The sequence below is a fragment of the Myotis brandtii genome, unplaced genomic scaffold (assembly GCF_000412655.1).
Source record: "Myotis brandtii unplaced genomic scaffold, ASM41265v1 scaffold618, whole genome shotgun sequence".
Lineage (NCBI taxonomy): Eukaryota > Metazoa > Chordata > Mammalia > Chiroptera > Vespertilionidae > Myotis > Myotis brandtii.
This window is the reverse complement of record NW_005370354.1, coordinates 1,536,019-1,555,123: the sequence shown is the minus strand read 5'-3', so window position 1 is coordinate 1,555,123 and position 19,105 is coordinate 1,536,019. Positions and strand designations below refer to the sequence as shown.

At 35.3% G+C, this 19,105-nt stretch overlaps 1 protein-coding gene across 3 annotated transcripts in view; it reads left to right on the top strand.

Annotated features, from left to right (window-relative positions):
• DENND4C (DENN/MADD domain containing 4C) overlaps nucleotides 1-19,105 on the top strand; it is a 90,569-nt gene that overhangs the window by 23,615 nt on the left and 47,849 nt on the right. For all 3 annotated transcript variants that reach the window (XM_005879953.2, XM_005879952.2, XM_014528096.1), the window contains 7 exons: nucleotides 1,865-2,040; nucleotides 8,433-8,533; nucleotides 9,031-9,249; nucleotides 13,122-13,267; nucleotides 14,691-14,726; nucleotides 14,809-14,939; nucleotides 17,066-17,198. In XM_005879953.2, coding sequence (XP_005880015.1) covers nucleotides 1,865-2,040; nucleotides 8,433-8,533; nucleotides 9,031-9,249; nucleotides 13,122-13,267; nucleotides 14,691-14,726; nucleotides 14,809-14,939; nucleotides 17,066-17,198 — 942 coding nt within the window. The remainder of the gene's footprint in view (nucleotides 1-1,864; nucleotides 2,041-8,432; nucleotides 8,534-9,030; nucleotides 9,250-13,121; nucleotides 13,268-14,690; nucleotides 14,727-14,808; nucleotides 14,940-17,065; nucleotides 17,199-19,105) is intronic.

Sequence of the window (19,105 nt, the reverse complement as noted above, 5' to 3'; positions counted from 1 at the left end):
AACTCTAATCCTCTTCACTTGACTTTTTCATTTTTTTGTAGCGCTTAGCAATTCTGACATGGTCTGTATTTCATTTATTATGTCTTCTGTTTATTTTCTGTCTCTTCCTGCTAGATCAGGAGTTGGCAAGCTATGGTCCAGGAATCAAATCCTGCCTGCCACCTGTTTTTGTAAAATTTTACTGGGACATAGGCCATTTATTTACATATTACCTATGACTGTTTTCAAGCATGAAGACAGTTAAGTATTGTGACAAACAATATGGCTCACAAGTCCTACATTTCCTATCTTTTACAGAAAAAGTTTGCTAACTCTTATGCTAAACTGTATACCTCATGAGGGCAAGGATCTTTGTTTTATTCACTGTTATGCTCCATCATCTAGCACAGTGCTTGGCACTTATTAAGTACTCAGATATTTGGTGAGTAAATAAATGAAGATAAAATCCCATCCTATATAATGAAAGAGTAATATGCAAATTGACCATCATTCCAACACATAAGATGGCCGCCCCCATGTGGACACAAGATGGCCGGCAGGGGAGGGCAGGGGGTGACCACCAGGCCAGCAAGGGAGGGCAGTTTGGGGCAATCGGGCCGGCAGGGGAGCAGTTAGGGGGTGATCAGGCTGGCAGGCAGGCAGGCAGGCGAGTGGTTGGGAGCCAGCAGTCCTGGATTGTGTGAGGGATGTCCGACTGCCTGTTTAGGCCCAATCCCAGACATCCCTCGAGGGTTCCCAGATTGGAGAGGGTGCAGTCTGGGCTGAAGGACACACACACACACACACACACACACACACACACACACGCCTCCCACTGCCGTGCATGAGTTTCGTGCACCAGGCCTCTAGTTTTGAATAACCACCTGGAATAACTGGCAGAGAGAGTAAATGCTAAGGGCATTTCTTTGGAGTGAGGGATGATGGATACGATAGGAATTGAACTAGACCTTGAAAGACAGCAAGAATTTTTATAGTAGAGGAAAAATTTTATCATCAGTAATTAAAAATTTAATATTAGCTGATCATTAAAATTTTGATCTGGATTTTTAGTTAATCTTTTAAAAAAACACACAAGCGTATGTGATACAATTAAGGTAGAGCTTTGTAAAGCAAACCTGGTAAAGATTCTTAAGGTATGTTTTATTTTATTTACTTATTTATTGTTGACACTGTCACAGATATCCTCCATTCTCCCCTCTTTAGCCTCTTCTACCCAGCCTTACCCCATCCACCACTCCGGCCATCACCACAGTTGTCTGTCTGTGTCCATGGACCATGCATATATGTTCTTTAGCTAATCTCTTCACCTTTATTTTTATGATGTCAAGCTTCACTGAAGTTGGATAATTTTGTTATTTGAGTGGTTAGGAAATTTTTCTGTTGAAATTTTCAATTGAGTATTACCATTCCCAAGGGAATCATTTTAATTTTTTTTTTTTTTTATTCCTTGGTGCTTTTAATTGGATTTTAGTCAAAGGTTATCTTGAGACTTAATATATAGATGAAATGCATGAGATTTAAAGATCATGAGTTTGTTTTATAATTTTTTAGGCAATACTATACTTTGACTTTTTCTGTAAAACTGAATGTGGGTTTTATATAGACATTAGAAGGACTAACATCCAAAGAGCTGTTAGCATTTTTATTGTGCTTGTGATCATTGTCATGCTTAAAGGTTTTAATTACATTGGCTCATAGTATTGTTTAATAATATTTTATAGTCATTTAGTTTTTGAAATGATGTTTATGGTAAAAGAAACTAGACTTAACTGCTTCTTAGTGGTCCCTTTCATTAATATTAGTTAATTACATAATTTTATTGCAAATTTCTAATTTGGCTAATTTTTAAAAACTTTTTCCCCAGATGATCTTTCCATTTCAGTGGCAATGCCCATATATTCCCCTTTGTCCTCTCTCACTGGCGGCAGTGCTTAATGCACCTGTACCATTTATAGTTGGAGTTGACTCAAGGTATTTTGATCTGCATGACCCACCACAAGATGTTGTTTGCATTGACTTGGATACAAACATGTTATATATGTAAGTTGATTCTTTTTATGTTATCTCCCATTTATATTTTTCCTCATATTTAGATATAGCTCATTGAAAGCGTCTAGAAATATGCTATTTTTAAAAGTTGTTAATAAGTCTTCATCAGCCCTAGCCAGTTTGGCTCAGTGGATAGACCATTGGGCTGCGGACCGAAGGGTCCCAGGATCGATTCTAGTCAAGGGCACATGCCTGGGTTGCGGGTTCGGTCCAATGTGCAGGAGGCAGCCAATCAGTGATTCCTTCTCATCATTGATGTTTCTGTCTCTCTCTTCCTCTCCCTTCCTCTCTGAAATCAAAAATATATTTTAAAAAAGTCTTCATCAGTGAGTCACAACCAGAACAAAGTATCAGAATCCTGGAAAGCTCTATGGTTTTGAAAAGAACATCTCTACATTATAATAGTTTATATTTGCATAGTAATGTTAATGGCAGACAGTAAATATTTATGCTTATCAAAAGAGAATAAGGATTTTTAAAAAAAGGTTAAACACTGCTTTCAGAGCTGAAGAGTTGATATACTTTCTAGGTTTAATTCAAAATCCATGTGTAAGCTTTTAAGAAATGGGTTTACCTGTTTGAGTTTAGTTACAATATAGGGTAATATGTCATTTCCTTAGTTGTCAAGATTTAAATTTTATAAGGATGTATTTTTTAAAAATATGTTATTATTGCCCTAACCGGTTTGGCTCAGTGGATAGAGCATCGGCCTGCGGACTGAAGGGCTCCAGGTTCGATTCTGGTCAAGGGCATGTACCTTGGTTGCGGGCACATCCCCAGTAGGGGGTGTGCAGGAGGCAGCTGATCGATGTTTCTCTCTCGTTGATGTTTCTAACTATCCCTCTCTCTTCCTCTCTGTAAAAAATCAATAAAATATATTTTTAAAAATGTTATTATTAATTTTAGAGAGAGGGGAAGGGAAAGGGATACAGAGATAGTGAGAGGAACACAGAGATAAAAACATCAATCAGCTGCCTCCTGCAGGCCCCCTCCTGGGGATTCATCCTGCAACCTTGGCATGTTCCCTGACCGGGAATTAAGCGATGCCTTCTTGGTTCATGGATTGACCCTCAACCACTGATCCACACCGACCAGGCTGTAAGGATGCATTTTGTGCAGAGAAATTGATATTAAAAATCAGTGATAGTTTTTCCTGACTGGGTGACTCAATTGGTTGTTCATCCTATACACCAAACCATTATGGGTTTGATTCTCAGTCAGGGCACATGTAGGTTGCAGGTTCCATCCCTGGTAGGGGCGCATCAGATAGGGGCACGTATGGGAGGCAACCAATTAATCTTTTTCTCTCTTTCTCTGTTTCTTTCTCTCCTCTTACCTCTCTCTCTAAAGTCAATAAAGAAACAACAGATCATTGGGTGAGGATTAAAAAAAATATTAGTCATAGTTTGTGTTTACTGGAGGTGATAAATATATACAGTAGTGGTATAACAAGTTCAGAGAGTAGTGTACCACATTAATAAAGGAAGCAGTTCTGATAAATGCCTAAAAGCAAACCGCTCCACACTCCCCCATTCCTTAATGGAAAATGTAGTAAGTATGGAAAATTCTTCATTGGTGCCAACTTCTAGATCTTGGAGTACTTATTCTATACTATTTGAGATTAGGAGAAAATGAAAAGAGTAAGAACTTTGATGAGACTTCAGTGGTCACAGCAATAGAATTGGTTGGAAAAACATCCCAAAGTGAACCAAAGGAATAACTTAAGGAAAGAAGAAAACATTTGCTATAACTTTCTTTTTTTTCAATCCTTACTCGAGGATATTTTTTCTATTGATTTTTAGAGAAAGTGAAAGAGAGAGGGAAAGATGAGAAACATTAATGTGAGAGAAACATCTCAATTGGTTGCCTCCTGCACTCACCCTGACCAGGGCCTGGGCCCAGGAGGAACCTGAAACTGAGGTATGTGCCCTTTACTGGAAATGACTTGGGATCCTTTGGTCTGAAGTCTGACGCTCTATCCACTGAGCCAAACCAGCTGGGGCATTTGTTGTAACTTTAAAAATAATTTTGAAGTGGATCTACCATTGTAGTTTGAAACTATAATTGTGGTGGCTCTTTACTAGGTATATGTAAATTTACTTATAGCCTGGAAATAAACTACTTGTATGCACTAAATATTTCTTTTAGCAACATTTTGTTGTTTTTTAGCTGCTATCCCTGAAAAACAGTTAAATCAGGATTGTATACATTGTGATGCTTTTGGAAATGATTATTTATGAAGTTGTATCTCAGATGTTTACCTTTTTTATTTACTCTTTTGAATAACCTGGAAATTCTTAATTTTGCCATTTTTAAGTAACTTCTAAAAATGTTAATTGATTAAAACATTGTTTTTTAAAATAACTTTAAATTTTTTGCTTAATTGTACTTAAAGAATAATGAGATATTCCAGGTACCCAAAAATTATAGAGAATAATGTAAATAACTCCCATGTATCCACCATGCAGTTGGAAAAAATAGAATATTACCAATAAATCTGAAACCCTGTGTACATATCTTGCATCATCTTGAATTTGGTGTTTATTACACTTGCCATTCTTTGTGAGACTCATCCATGTTGATACATGTAGCTCTACTTCAATGTCAGTGTGTACAGTGTTGGTGGATATTTAGATTTTACCTAGATTTTTACAATTATGAACAAGGCTGCTGTGATCATTATTGTGCATATTTCTTTGAGTTCATGAGCAAGAATTCCTCTGAAGCATATACCTTAAAGAGCCAGTGTTGGTTGGTAGGCTTTGTTAATGCCACGTTAATCTTCCAAGTTTGCCGCCTCTTCAGCAGCAAATGAGAGTTCTGTGTGTTTCATATCTTTGCCAATACTTGTTATGGTCAGAATTAAAAATTTTTGCCAGTTTGATGGTAATGGAATCTCACTGTGGCTTTAATTCACATTTCCCTAATTAGTTGCAAATAGTAGATTTATATTTCTTTTTGCCCTTTGGTTTTCCTCTCCTGTTAATTTTGTGTGTCCCCCCCCCCCCCCCCCGCTTTTTTTTTTTTGGTAAATTTTCTTGTTCGGTTGTTTGCCTTTTTCTTTCAATTTGTGTAAGTTGGTTGTATAATTTGGAATTAATTCTTGGTTTGTGCAGGTAGTTCCTCCCACATTGACTCGTCTTTTCATTCTATTTATCGTGTTCTTTTGATGAATAGAAGCTTATTTTAATCAATCAGATTTATTATTTTCTTTCATGGATTGCTGTTTTTGGTTCTTATATATGAAATTCTCAGCTCGAGGTCATGAAATATTATCCTGGATATTCTTAAAGTGGTCGGGTTCTGCCTTTCTCTGTAGGTCTTTAATTCAGCTAAACTTGGTATTAGTGTATGACATGACGTAGAGATACCATTTTATTTATTTATTTATTACATAGACAAACACTTGTCACATAGCACTATTTATTGAATAGTGAGTTCATCTCTTCCCTACTGGTCTTCAGTGTCAACACTATTACATATCAGTTTCTATATTAGCATGGAATATAGCATGCATGCTTATTATTCTGTTCCTTTGTTTTAGTCTCCTGCTAGTATAACACTATCTTTTTAAATTTTATTTTAATTCTTTATTGTTTAAAGTATTACATATGTATCCTTTTTCCCCCATTGACCTCTTCCTGGCCACTCCCACCTCCAGCACATGCCCTCACCCCCCTACTGTCTCTATTCATGGAACACTATCTTAACGACTTTACTAGTAAAATTAAGTTGTGCATAACATGGATAAACCTTGAAAACATCATGGTCCCATTTATATGAACTATCCAAGGCAAATCTATATACATAGAAACTAGGTTGGTTAAGTTGGGGGATTCGGAGATTAGTGACTAAGGGGATGCAGGGTTTCTTTTTGAAGTGATGCAAATATTCTAAAATTGATTATGGTGGTGGTTACACAACTCTGTGAATATACTAAAAACATCAAATTGTACACTTCAGGAAGATGAAGTGTATGGTATGTGAATTACATCTTAACATTGTTTTAAAAAGTTGTGATGCGAGCCTGGCCAGTGTGGCGCAGTGGTTGCGCATTGACCCATGAAGCAGGAGGTCACAATTCGATTCCCAATCAGGGCACATACCCAGGTTGCGGGATGATCCCCAGTGTGGGGCATGCAATAGGCAGCCTATCAGTGATCCTCTCTCATCATTGGTGTTTCTATGTCTCCTCTCTTCCTCTCAGAAATCAATAAAAATAGATTAAAAAAATGAGTTATGATGTGACATAGCAAGTCCCTTTACTCCTGTCCTTTACAATTGTTTTGATATATTTTGTCCTTTCTTTTCCATATAAATTTTAATATCAGTTTGTTAAGTTCCACACAAAATTATGTTGTGATTTTGGTTAGAATTCTATTGAATTTATAGATTAATTTGGGAACGAATGGCATCTTTTTGACATAGTCTCCCTACCTATGCATGTGGCATTTTACTTTATAAATCTTTTAAAATTGTTCAATAAACTTGCATCTTTCTCAATAAAGACCATGCACATCTTTTGTTAGACTTACTTATCCTTAAGTAAAACTTATAAAAACTTATAGTTTTTATCATTACTATACATGGTATTTTAAATTACATTTTGTACTTGTTAGTTGCTGGATATAGGAATGTTAAACTGATTTTTATATAGTGGGTTTGCTGCCCAGCAACTTAGTTGAATTCTTTTATTTTGTCTGTAGATTCTCTTCAATTTTCTGACTATAAGCAATTACATTATCTACAATTTTTATTTTTAAATTTGTCTTAATTCTCTGGCAAAAATCCTAGTATAGTTGAATGGTAGAAGGTAGGCGTAGCTAGTATCTTGTCTTGTTCCTAATTTCAAAGGGAAAGCTTTGAGAGTTCATCATTAAGTATGATTATTGCTTTAAAGCAAGAATTGACAATCTAGCCCAAGGCCTGTATTTACAAATAAAATTTTAGTGTAAGACAGCTCATATTGTCCAAGGCTGCTTTCATGCTACAGTGGCACATTTCAGTAGTATGACATACGCATGATGGTCCTCAAAGCATGAAATATTTATTATCTGACCCCAAAGTTTCCTAGCTCTATTCTAGGGTTTTGATTACTTAATAATAAATTAAGGAATTTTCCTTTTACTTCTAGATTAAGAATTTTTAAAGAATCATAATTAGGTGTTGAATTTTATAGTACTTTTGTGCAACTATTGAGATGAGCATTAAAATCTTCTTTAAGCCCTAACCGGTTTGGCTCAGTAGATAGAGCATCAGCCTGCGGACTCAAGGGCCCCAGGTTCGATTCCAGTCAAGGGCATGTACCTTGGTTGCGGGCACATCCCCAGTAGGGAGTGTGCAGGAGGCAGCTGATCGATGTTTCTCTCTCATCGATGTTTCTAACTCTCTATCCCTCTCCCTCTCCGTAAAAAAAAAATCAATAAAATATGTATATTTAAAAAAAAAAAACTTCTTTAATCTCTGTGTGGTATATTACATTATAAAATCATATAGTTGTAAACAATTCTTATATTCCTGATATAAACATCATCTTGCTCTTGTTTTTTTTTATATACTAGTGGATTAACCTTTCTAAGAATGTAAGATGCTTGCATTGATGTTCATAAATGATATTGGCCTGATGTATAGCAACAGGTGCAGCCCGTGGTTTGTACATAGTGCTTTCATCTTTGTAGAGTTTTAAATGTTTCTTATTCTATTAAAATATTTCATTTGACTCATGCATTATTTAAAAGTGTTCTTTTTGGCCCAGCCAGTGTGGCTCAGTGGTTGAGCATTGGCCCAGGAACCAAGAGGTCACTGGTTTTATTCCCAGTCATGGCACATGCCAGGGTTTCAGGCTCTGTTCCCAATAAGGGGTGTGCAGGAGGCAGCTGGTTGATGTTTCTCTCTCATAGATGTTTCTATCTCTCCCTCTCTCTCTAAAAATAAATAAAAACATTAATAAAAGTGTTCTTTTGAACTTTCAAAGTTTTTTTTCTTCAATGCTAACTCAGTTGAATTGTGAGAACATGCCTCTATATGTCACTGACACTCTAATATTTGTTGAGATTTACTTCTAATAGGTAATTTAAAAATCTCAAGTCAATTAAGTTCAACACTTAAAATGATTCTAAAATACTGTTGAAGCAAGAATTTTATGTTGTATTCATAACTCTAGTATTGAAAATCTATGTTGGAGGGTTAGTATGAGATGACCAAATTTGATTCAAGATAATTGAAATGAAAAGAGAAGCTCCTTGAAAACCACTTATTCAGACTGTCTATATCAATTGTAACTTCAGTAAAAATACACTTTCTATATTATTTTTTAGTTTGACATAAGAATTTTAAGTAAAAGCAGATTGAGATGTTTTATTAGTTATATTTTTATTTAATAGATCTGATGAAAAGAAGAACATGAACTGGAAGCAGCTTCCCAAAAAGCCATGCAAAAATTTACTTAGCACCTTGAAGAAATTGTATCCCCAGTTATCTTCAGGTAAATGTGAGGAAAAAGGAATATTTTAATGAAAATTCTTCTTACTTTAAACACAATTTTGCTCTGCTTAAAAGAAGTTTAATTACAAAACAAAATTCCAGTAACAAGAAATTAATATTGTGTTTCATGATTTTTTAAGTGTGTTGTCTGTGCTCTGTCTGCTTGAGCATCTCTGTTAGCCCGGGCCAATGATGCCATCGCATTAATGGAGAGAGGCATTTCAGGAAGTCACAGGCTTTATTTTGATAGTTTCCTTAATTGCTCAATCATTATGTATATGTACATATATAACATTATATATTAACTATAGGCCTGATGCACAAAATTCTTGCAAGAGTAGGTCCTCCCAGCCACGGCTGCCTCAGCCCTCACCCAGGCTTCATCTGGAAGATCATACAGAAGGTCATCCGATGGTCATTCCGCTGTTCAGCCGTTCGGTCGATTTGCATATTATGCTTTTATTATTATAGATGTCATTTTCTTGTTTTATTTGCTAGTTCACCAAAAAACTCAAGAAGGTTCAGCAATTGAGATGACTCCAATTGAAGCAGATTTCTCCTGGCAAAAAAAGATGACTCAACTTGAGATGGAAATTCAAGAGGCATTTTTGCGCTTTATGGCATCCATTTTAAAAGGATATAGATCATATCTCAAACCAATAACAGAGGCTCCTTCAAATAAAGCCACAGCTGTTGATTCATTGTTTGACCGACAGGGTGAGTGGCATTGAAAATACAATTACTTTTTATAGAAAAGAAAAATATTTTGTATATGGTATTGCTACCAAAAAATATTTACTACCTAAATTTTTAGAAATTAAAATATACTTCTGTGTGTTTGTAGTCTGATGCTATGAATATAATTTCTTTTTTTTTTTTTTTTTACAAATATATTTTTATTGATTTCAGAGAGGAAAGGAGAGGGGGAGAGAGAGAAAAACATCAATGATGAGAGAATCATTGATTGGCTGCCTCCTGCATGCCCCTTACTGGGGATCGAGCCCACAACCCGGGCCTGTGCCCTTGACTGGAATTGAACCTGGGACCCTTCAGTCCGCAGGCCAACCCTCTATCCACTGAGCCAAACCAACTAGGGCTGAATATCATTTCTTATACCCCATTTTTTTCCTGAGAAATCTGAAGCTGTAGGACTTTAATTATAAAAAGTCAAAGATGTTGCTTGTATTTATAATACTACCTAGTCATTTTAGTAAAATGTAATTTACTTTAGATGTTTCTTCAGTTTTGCATAATATTTTTATTTATATACTCTTTGCTTTAAAATATTTCCTAACAATTAGTTTTTGGAATAAAGCCACCAGTTTTAAAATTAAAAAAAAAAAATACAGCCTTGTTCCAGGGGGAAACACTATGCTCATCTTTTTTAGTATTTATTATTTTAGGGAGTTATAAAGCTTTTTGTTATTATTCAGCTACTCATAATATAATATGTAGTAGCAACCTTTCATTTTCATTAATATTTGTATAAAAATTATATTACATTTCTATACTTTTATCTAGCAGTTACTTAAAAATAATCTGTATTTTCCTAGCAACCTTTTTGTCTTTTATCCTTTCTGTTTCAGAGTAACTTCTCTCTCAAATATTTAGCCACTACTTACCAAGCTCAACTAATTATTATGTAGGGATATAAAGAAGAATTAAATCTAGCTCTATGGGATACTAAATAAGAAACTATCTAAAATGATTTTTTAAAATAGAGCAAGAACTCGAGAACACAGATTTTATACAATTCAGTGAGAAGCTCTAAAAATTAAGAAAAAAGAAACATTCTTTCAAATGAATATTGGAAGATTTTATAAAGGAAGAGCATGACTTTGAAGAACTTAGATAAATGAGATGAGCAGGAAAGGATTTCCAAAAACAATAGGCATTAAAATTAAATCTGAATTAGAACTTCTTTGCTGCTTATGAAACCTTGAAACCTTTCTGGGGTTCTGTTTTCTCATTAATAAGATGGGAATAATACCTAGTTTATGCATGGTTGTGAAGATTAAGAAAATGCATGTGGAGCAACTAGTAAAAGTACTTTACAATATTCAGTACTCATCATAACAGCTCTTATTGTTAGTGGTAATAATGGAATGAAATGGAAGAAACCTCAACAACAAAAGCACAAGGCATGTGTTTTAGTTCGTCAGATCTATCATAACATAGTACCGTGGATTGGGTGGCTTAAACAACAGAAATTTCCTCATAATTGTAGAAGCTAGCTAGAAGGTCAAAATCAATGTGTTGGCAGGATTGGTTTTCTCTGAGGTCTCTCTCCTTGGTGTGTCATTGGTTGCCTTTATTGAGCAGGAAAACAGCTAAAAAGGGAGAATCTGATTATTTGTTAAGGAAAGGGTTTTTTTGGGTTTTTTTTTCAATGAGAGAGACTTGAGTATGCTGATAAGTAGCGAGTAAAGAGAGGAAGACTTTTCTGAGAATACTGAAGGGGCTGGAATCCCAGGCTGATATGGTAGGCTTGGCCTAAGATAGGAGTACTGGACATATCCATTGTAAAAAGAAGGAAGGAAGGAATGATAATTGCAGAAAGAGTAATATATTTTGTAGTGAGATAATGAAGGTAGTTCTCATTTAATGATTTTCATTTTTTTGGCAATACAAGGTATGGTCTTTTGAGAATGGGGGAAGGAAACATGGAGGGAGGACATTTGAAAACTGCAAATAGCTGTGAAATAATGGGTAAAAGGAAATTACATTTATTCCAAAAATGTAGTAAGGTTGTTGGTCAGGGACAAAGGTACAGTATTATATAAGTGATTCTGATCCACTTAATTGTGGAACATTTTCCCCCCTTTTAACTTGTGCTCAGCCACACTGATGCAGATCCAGAGAAAGCAGACAAATACATTCCTCCAGGGCTAGGCTATACGAGGTGGATTTTCCAAAAAAAGACGAGGGCATAAGAATTGAGAGTGTTGACAAGAAAGTAATTGAAATCATGGACATGGAATCAGTATTGGATAGATAGAGAAGTGAAGACAGGGATGGGGTAGGTAGAATGGAAAAAGGGTAAAAGGATTGTAGATTTCAATGAGCTTACCCTCTACCTTCCTCTGCCCCTCTTTCCGGGTCTTCCCCCTCCCCCCCCCAAAAAAAGCCTTTGTAAGAGTACTTAAGTAAGCAAACCAGACAGATAGGGGTCATGGTCAGAGAATAACATGCAAATTAAAGATTTGGGAGGCAGAGCTTTTTTAAAAAATTTAAATTCTTTATTGTTTAAAGTATTACATAAGTCTCCTTTTTCCCCCATCCTTCTTAAGCTCATATCCCACATCCAAACTATTTGTAAAACCAGGTGGTTTTTATCTCCAAATATATTCCAAATTTGATTATTTCATACCGTCTCCACTGCTACTAACTTAGTCCAAGCCACCATCTTTTTCTCACTTGAACTTCTGCAACAATCTCCTAATTGATAGTCTGCTTTCATCTTTGCTTCCCCAGTTAGAAAACACCATTTGATACAATTATCAACTGGCAATGCTCTCCTGTTTAATACCCTTTAATGCAGGGGTCCTCAAACTTTTTAAACAGGGGGCCAGTTCACTGTCCCTCAGACCGTTGGAGGGCCGGACTATAGTTTAAAAAAAAACTATGAACAAATTCCTATGCACACTGCACATATCTTATTTTGAAGTAAAAAAACAAAACGGGAACAAATACAATATTTATATCTGCATGTGGCCCGCGGGCCGTAGTTTGAGGACCCCTGCTGTTGCAAATGGTAAGAATTCCTTCGTGTGTTTTTTTTTTTTACAGCAGCGTAGTATTCCATTGTGTAGATGTACCACAGTTTTTTAATTCACTCATCTGCTAATGGGCACTTAGGCTGTTCCCAAATCTTAGCTATGGTAAATTGTGCTGCTATGAACATAGGGGTGCATATATCCTTTCTGATTGGTGTTTTTGTTTTCCCAGTAATCCCATTTCTAGGCAGAGCAATTTTTAATGATAGCAAGAAAAGGCCAGAGTGTGTGTGTGTGACTTTGTGTACAAGTTGGTGGTAGAGGTGGAATAGATCTCAGATCATTGACAGGGTTCGATGGTTTGTGCTTAGTGGGTGTTGAAGAATGATGATGGTAGGGGTTGGAGAGGAGAAGGCTTTGAAGTAGGTACCCTGGTCTTCAGTGAATGAAGGAGAGTGTCCCTAAGACAGTAGATATCTACAATTGGTAGGGGAAAGGGTAGAATACCAGATGCTTGAACCTTCAATGAGCAGAAATTTTTACAAGACGATACAGAAATAATTATCTGGTGGCATTTCAGAATAAGGCCATAGACACGTCATGTTTGAGAATATGTAGAATATCAGAAATTTCTACTTGAGAGCTGTAGAACTAGAGCTTTCTTATAAGAGATTTAGATTTCAGTGAAAGTTTAATGGTATAAATTAAGCATTTTTTGTAGTTGAACCAGGCAGAAGGAGCTATGGTTACTAGAAGGTTCTGTATATAAATATATATGACTTATATTGATCTGAACAAGTTTAAAATAATGTTTAATATAACATGTAGTTCCACTTTAAAATTTGAATTTAATTGTAATTTTGTTTCCTTCAGGATTTTTAAAAAGTCGAGATCGTGCCTATACAAAATTCTACACCTTTTTAACCAAAACACAGATTTTTATTCGTTTCATTGAAGAATGTAGTTTTGTAAGTGATAAAGATACTGGATTGGCATTTTTTGATGACTGCGTAGAAAAGGTAAAAGTTTGTCCTATATAGCAATGTTAAGGAAAAATTTTAACAATTTGGCTAGCTGTATGTATAATCATCATCATTATTATTATTATTAGCCCAAATGATCTGAAGGAGACAGCATAGGGTGTGTGTGTGTGTGTGTGTGTGTGTGTGTGTGTGTGTGTCTGTGTCTGTGTCTGTGTCTGTGTCTGTGTCTGTCTGTGGGTGCGTGCACTTACATGTACATGCAAGTGTCTGACTCTGGGCTTAATATAAGTCATTTTCCTGTGTCTAGTTTCTATCATACATAGCAAATTTTTCTCTTTGATTCTCACTTTGTAACTATGAAGTACTAAATTGACCCTCCTAAAACTTATATATTTAATTTATATGAATAAAGTTAGATTTAGTAATTAATTTACAAAATTTAGTTTTTTTGGATAAATGGAGTCCTGTGTTCTTTTCTTTAATGTCTTTCCAGATACTTTTGCTAATATATTTCTTTTGTCCTAATGGAGGTTATTTGGAAATATGTTAAGTTTTTAAGCTTTACTCACCCATCCTAAGGAAATTCAAATTGATTCTTCACAATTGATGACTGACTTAGATATATATTTTTTTCATTTTTAATAGAATTCTTATTTTTGCTATGTGGATCTTGGGGCTGATTATTTATGCAAACTACATATTATATAAAATTTAAGATTATATCCTAAAAAATGTAGAATATTATAACATTGTATTTTTTTTTATATATTTTATTGATTTTTTTACAGAGAGGAAGGGAGAGAGATAGAGAGTCAGAAACATCGATGAGAGAGAAACATCGATCAGCTGCCTCCTGCACATCTCCCACTGGGGATGTGCCCGCAACCCAGGTACATGCCCTTGACCGGAATCGAACCTGGGACCCTTCAGTCCACAGGCCGACGCTCTATCCACTGAGCCAAACCGGTTTCGGCTAACATTGTATTTTTTATGGACTCCGAATGATTCATATGCCTTAGAAAACTTGATTAACTTTCTCCCATTCTATCAGTGTAATCTAAAACTTCAGGGATACAATTAAAATTATTCAACATTTTAGTTTACTTATAAAAGTGATAGTCCAGTATCATCCAGTTAGAGGGATGCTTAGATAATGTCAATCACTAATGCAGGGGTTTAATAATAATTAATTTTTTATTTGAGAAGCCAGATTCCTCTTGTGATTAGCTGTCTTTTGCTAGTGAAGGATTTATGAAAAAACTAATAAAAATAAATTGTTTTAATAGCCTCAAAAGACTTATTATACTTAGCCTAATATAGAATAGGGTCCCCAAAATTGTGAAGTGTTTTTTATTTGTCCAGTATTAAAAAAGGATAGTTTTTTAAAATAAGAATTTAAGATAACCTCTATTAAATTCACAGTAGACATTTTCACTAAGAATTTTTTATTTTTTTCTAGTTGTTTCCTGATAAAAGCACAGAGAAAACAGATAAGGTATTTTTTTTAAGTTTTTGAAAGTTCAAAACTAGGTCTTGCTTATATATAAATTAACTGGAAAAAAATAATTATTTTTCAGATTGATTTTGATTCAACAGATGATACCAAATTGATAGAGCTAGATGATTCACAAAAAAGTGAGCACACTGTATTTATAATGCCACCAGAGCCACCGCCTGATGATGCAAAGGACCTGTCACCAAAGTACAGGTAGCAAGAATTCTTTAAAAGAGCTCTTTGGGCACAGCTTTAATGATTTATTTTTATTATTTCTGATTATTAGTAGATACATATATTAATCATTTGTGAAGGTCATTTTCAAAATTTATTCAGTGAACTAATGGAGATGAATATTTTATAATGTCAGTGGGTAATGTAAATTAAGACTTGGACAACCTTGTTTGAAAATAAGCCAGATCTTGATCACTAGTCACCTAAAAATTCAACCATATTTTAATCTTTAAAAAATTTACTTACTTTTGTGAGGTTCCGCCTTCGTTTTGGGGTTTTTGTTGTCAATATAAAGACTGTATAATTCTTATTCATAAGTAAGATGTCAGAGTAAGCCTAAAAGTAGAGGGGCAGGAATCAATCTTTATTAAAATAAATGTAAAGAATAGGATTTGGATGGAATCTTTTGAGAAATTAAAATGTATTTGATTGTTATTGTTATAATTGTGATAAGATACAATTTAATAAACTTAGAAAAGCAAACAGCAAAAAAGAAAACGAGCACATCATTTTAGCACCAATACTTAGTCTGTTAACAACTTTATGTATATCTTTCTTGTCTTTTAGTGCATAAATTTGCACTTACTATACTTAAAACAAATATGGGTTCATCTTATATATATTCTTTGTAACCTGTGTTTGCCTTTAATGGCCTGAATATGTTTCCATGCCAAAAAATATTTTTTGTGCCATATCATTTTGAATAGCTACATTACATGCATTTATTGTGATTTGTTTCACTAGTCTCCTGTGGATTGTTTGTAGTTCTTTACTGTTTATATCTTTGTGTATATACACAGTTATTTTCTTAGGCTGTTTTCTTAAAATAATGTCAGGAGCAAAGAAAATATAAAATAACTCATAAAACTGTGGAATTAACATATAATCTAAGAATGAAGAATATATACCATAGGGATTGAGTGGCCTAATTAAGTACCATTTTGATTGCATATTAACTATAGAATTCTATTTTACTTTGGCTTAACCACTATGCATTTGGACTCCGGGTATTGACAAACAAGATAAATAGAGAAAGGCAACACCTCCCAGAAGAAAATTGGCCAAAGGAGGCAATTTGCGAGAAGAAATCCCAATAGACAGTAATATGAAAAGATAGTAAGCTTTTCTAGTATTCAAAGAAATGCAAACCAAAATGATGAGTAAAAGCATTTTTAATCTATCATATTGAAGATAAGCTATACTACCAGGTAAAGTGTATGTTAGAGTATATGCAAGTATATCCTTTCTGGAAATAAATTTGTAGTGATTTATAAGAATTTTTATTCTCTTGATAAATATGGACCATAGCAAACCCTGATATTGGGCATTATCCTAAGAAATTAAGCAAAAGTATTTACAAAGATACATATACCAAGATATTTAATTACAAAAATTTAGAAATTTAGAAATAACCTAAAATGTCCAGCAGTAAAGAATTGGGTAAATTATTGTATATCCCTAAAATGAAAATATTTTTTTAAAAATATATTTTATTGATTTTTTACAGAGAGGAAGGGAGAGGGATAGAGAGTTAGAAACATCGATGAGAGAGAAACATCTATCAGCTGCCTCCTGCACAACCCCTACTGGGGATGTGCCCGCAACCAAGGTACATGCCCTTGACCGTAATCGAACCTGGGACCTTTCAGTCCGCAGGCCGACGCTCTATCCAGTGAGCCAAACCGGTTACGGCTAAAATGAACATATTATAAATATTTTTCTTTTAGATACCAATGCAAGGTACTTTTATGAAGAAAAACAAAATTACAAATTATACTAAATATTATTTTTAAATGTAAATTATTGAACACATTGTTTCTGTTACAAGAGTAATTCCTCTATCAAGTAAGATATCAGGGTTTTCTGTTTTCCATGGATTGGTTGAGAAAAACAAATAGGGTGGGGAGAAGCCAGAGTTTCTATGTAGGTGGTCTATGTATTTGATAACTACGTCATCTTACATTTTTGAAAAAAAAAATTTTCTGTATAAGGATTTTGGGGAATAATATTGGGTACTATTTAAGGTTTAGAAATAGTCACCTAAATTCTGGAATAATATGAAGTGTATTTTAAATCAGTAGTTCTAATTTTGCTTTTTATTTTAGTTACAAATACTTTCCAAGACTGGACCTTAAGCTTTTTGACAGACCACAGGAATTGAAACTTTGTTTTAGTAGACACCCTACTGGGAATAGCATTACAAACAGTCCAGCTCTCATGGCTAAGAGAAGTAAACAGGTCAGATATTCTTTATCTAATACATGCTAATTAAAAATGTAAAATATGTATATGTGATATGCAGCTCATAGTTTAGAATTATCACCCACAGCAACCATTTGAAGAACTACTGTGGTTGATAATGAACTAAACTAGATTTCTTGCAATCCTACTTACAATGTTGAGGCTGAAGTTTTTGAATGCTTACTAGTATGTTTATGCTTTAAAAGAATTCTTGGGAACCAAATATACTTTTAAAAAAACTTTATGGATATACTAGAGGCCCGGTGCATGACATTCGTGCACTGGGGGGTGGTCCCTCAGCCCATCCTGCACCCTCTTGCAGTCCAGGAACCTCAGGGGATGTGTGCCTGCCGGGCCTAAGCTGGCAGGCGGACATCCCCCAAGGGATTCTTAACACTGCTGTGGAGGCGGGAGAGGCTCCCATCACTGCCGCTACACTCGCCAGCCATGAGCCCAGCTTCTGGCTGAGCGGTGCTCCCCCTGTGGGAGTGCACTAACCACCAAGGGGGAGCTCCTGCGTTGAGCATCTGCCCCCTGGTGGTCAGTGTGCATCATAGCAACCGGTCATTCCGCCCTTCGGTTGATTTGCATATTAGGGTTTTATTATATAGGATAATTCACATACCATACAATTCACCCATTTAAAGTATACTCAGTTTCTTTTAGTATATGCACAAGGTTGTGCAACCACACCACAATCAATTTTAGAACATTTTTGTCACCCTTAAAAGAAATCTCACACCCCTTAGCTGTTAACTTCCAGGTTTTCCCCCCACAGCCTCAGGCAACCCCTAATCTATTTTTTGTCTCTATAGTTTTGTCTATGCTGGACATTTCATATAAATGGAATTGTATAACATGTAGCCTTTTGTGACTGGCTTCTTTCACTTCTACTGTTTTTAAGGTTCATCCATGTTGCCTCATGTGTCAGTACTTCATTTATTTTTATTGCTGAATAATATTCCACTGTGTGGATATATACCACATTTTATTTATCCATTCATGGACATGTGAGTGGTTCCTACTTTCTGGCTATTATGCATAGTGCTGCTATGAACATTTGTGAGTTTTCACTTCTCTTGGGTATATGCCTAGAAGTAGAATTGCTGTGTCATATGGTAAATCTGTTTAACTTTTTGAGGAACTGTCAGACTGTTTTCCACAGTGGCTACACCAGGGGTGGGCAAACTTTTTGACTCGAGGGCCACAATGGGTTCTTAAACTGGACCGGAGGGCCGGAACAAAAGCATGGATGGAGTGTTTGTGTGAACTAATATAAATTCAAAGTAAACATCATTACATAAAAGGGTACGGTCTTTTTTTTTTTTTTTTAGTTTTATTCATTTCAAACGGGCCGGATCCGGCCCGCGGGCCGTAGTTTGCCCACGGCTGGGCTACACCATTTTTCATTTCCCACCAGCAGTGTATGAGAGTTCCAATTTCACTACATCCTTGTCAGTTCTTATTATTATCTGTCTTTTTTATTAAAGCATCCTAGTTGGTGTGAAGTGATGTGATTTTGATTTGCATTTCCCTTTTGGTTAATGAAAATGTACTTTATACTGAATACTACATTCAAAAGGGAGTGCGAGTGTATTAACTTAGAACATCTTGCTTTAATACCATATCTGATTTAAGTGTAAAGAGTTAAACTATAGTTAGTTGTGAATTAAAATTAAACATCTTTTATACATATACTGACATTTTGGGAGTCTACAAAACATGTAAAATTTCAAAATGAAATTCTTAGTTCAGGTTTTACCAATCCTATACAATAAAAGGCCAGCAACCATAATGGCGTCACGACCATAATGACCATCGACCAGTTGCTATGAGGTGCATTGACCACCTCTCGGTCCCTCCCCCCCCCCCCCCCCCCCGCGGGGGGGGGGGGGGGGGGGGGG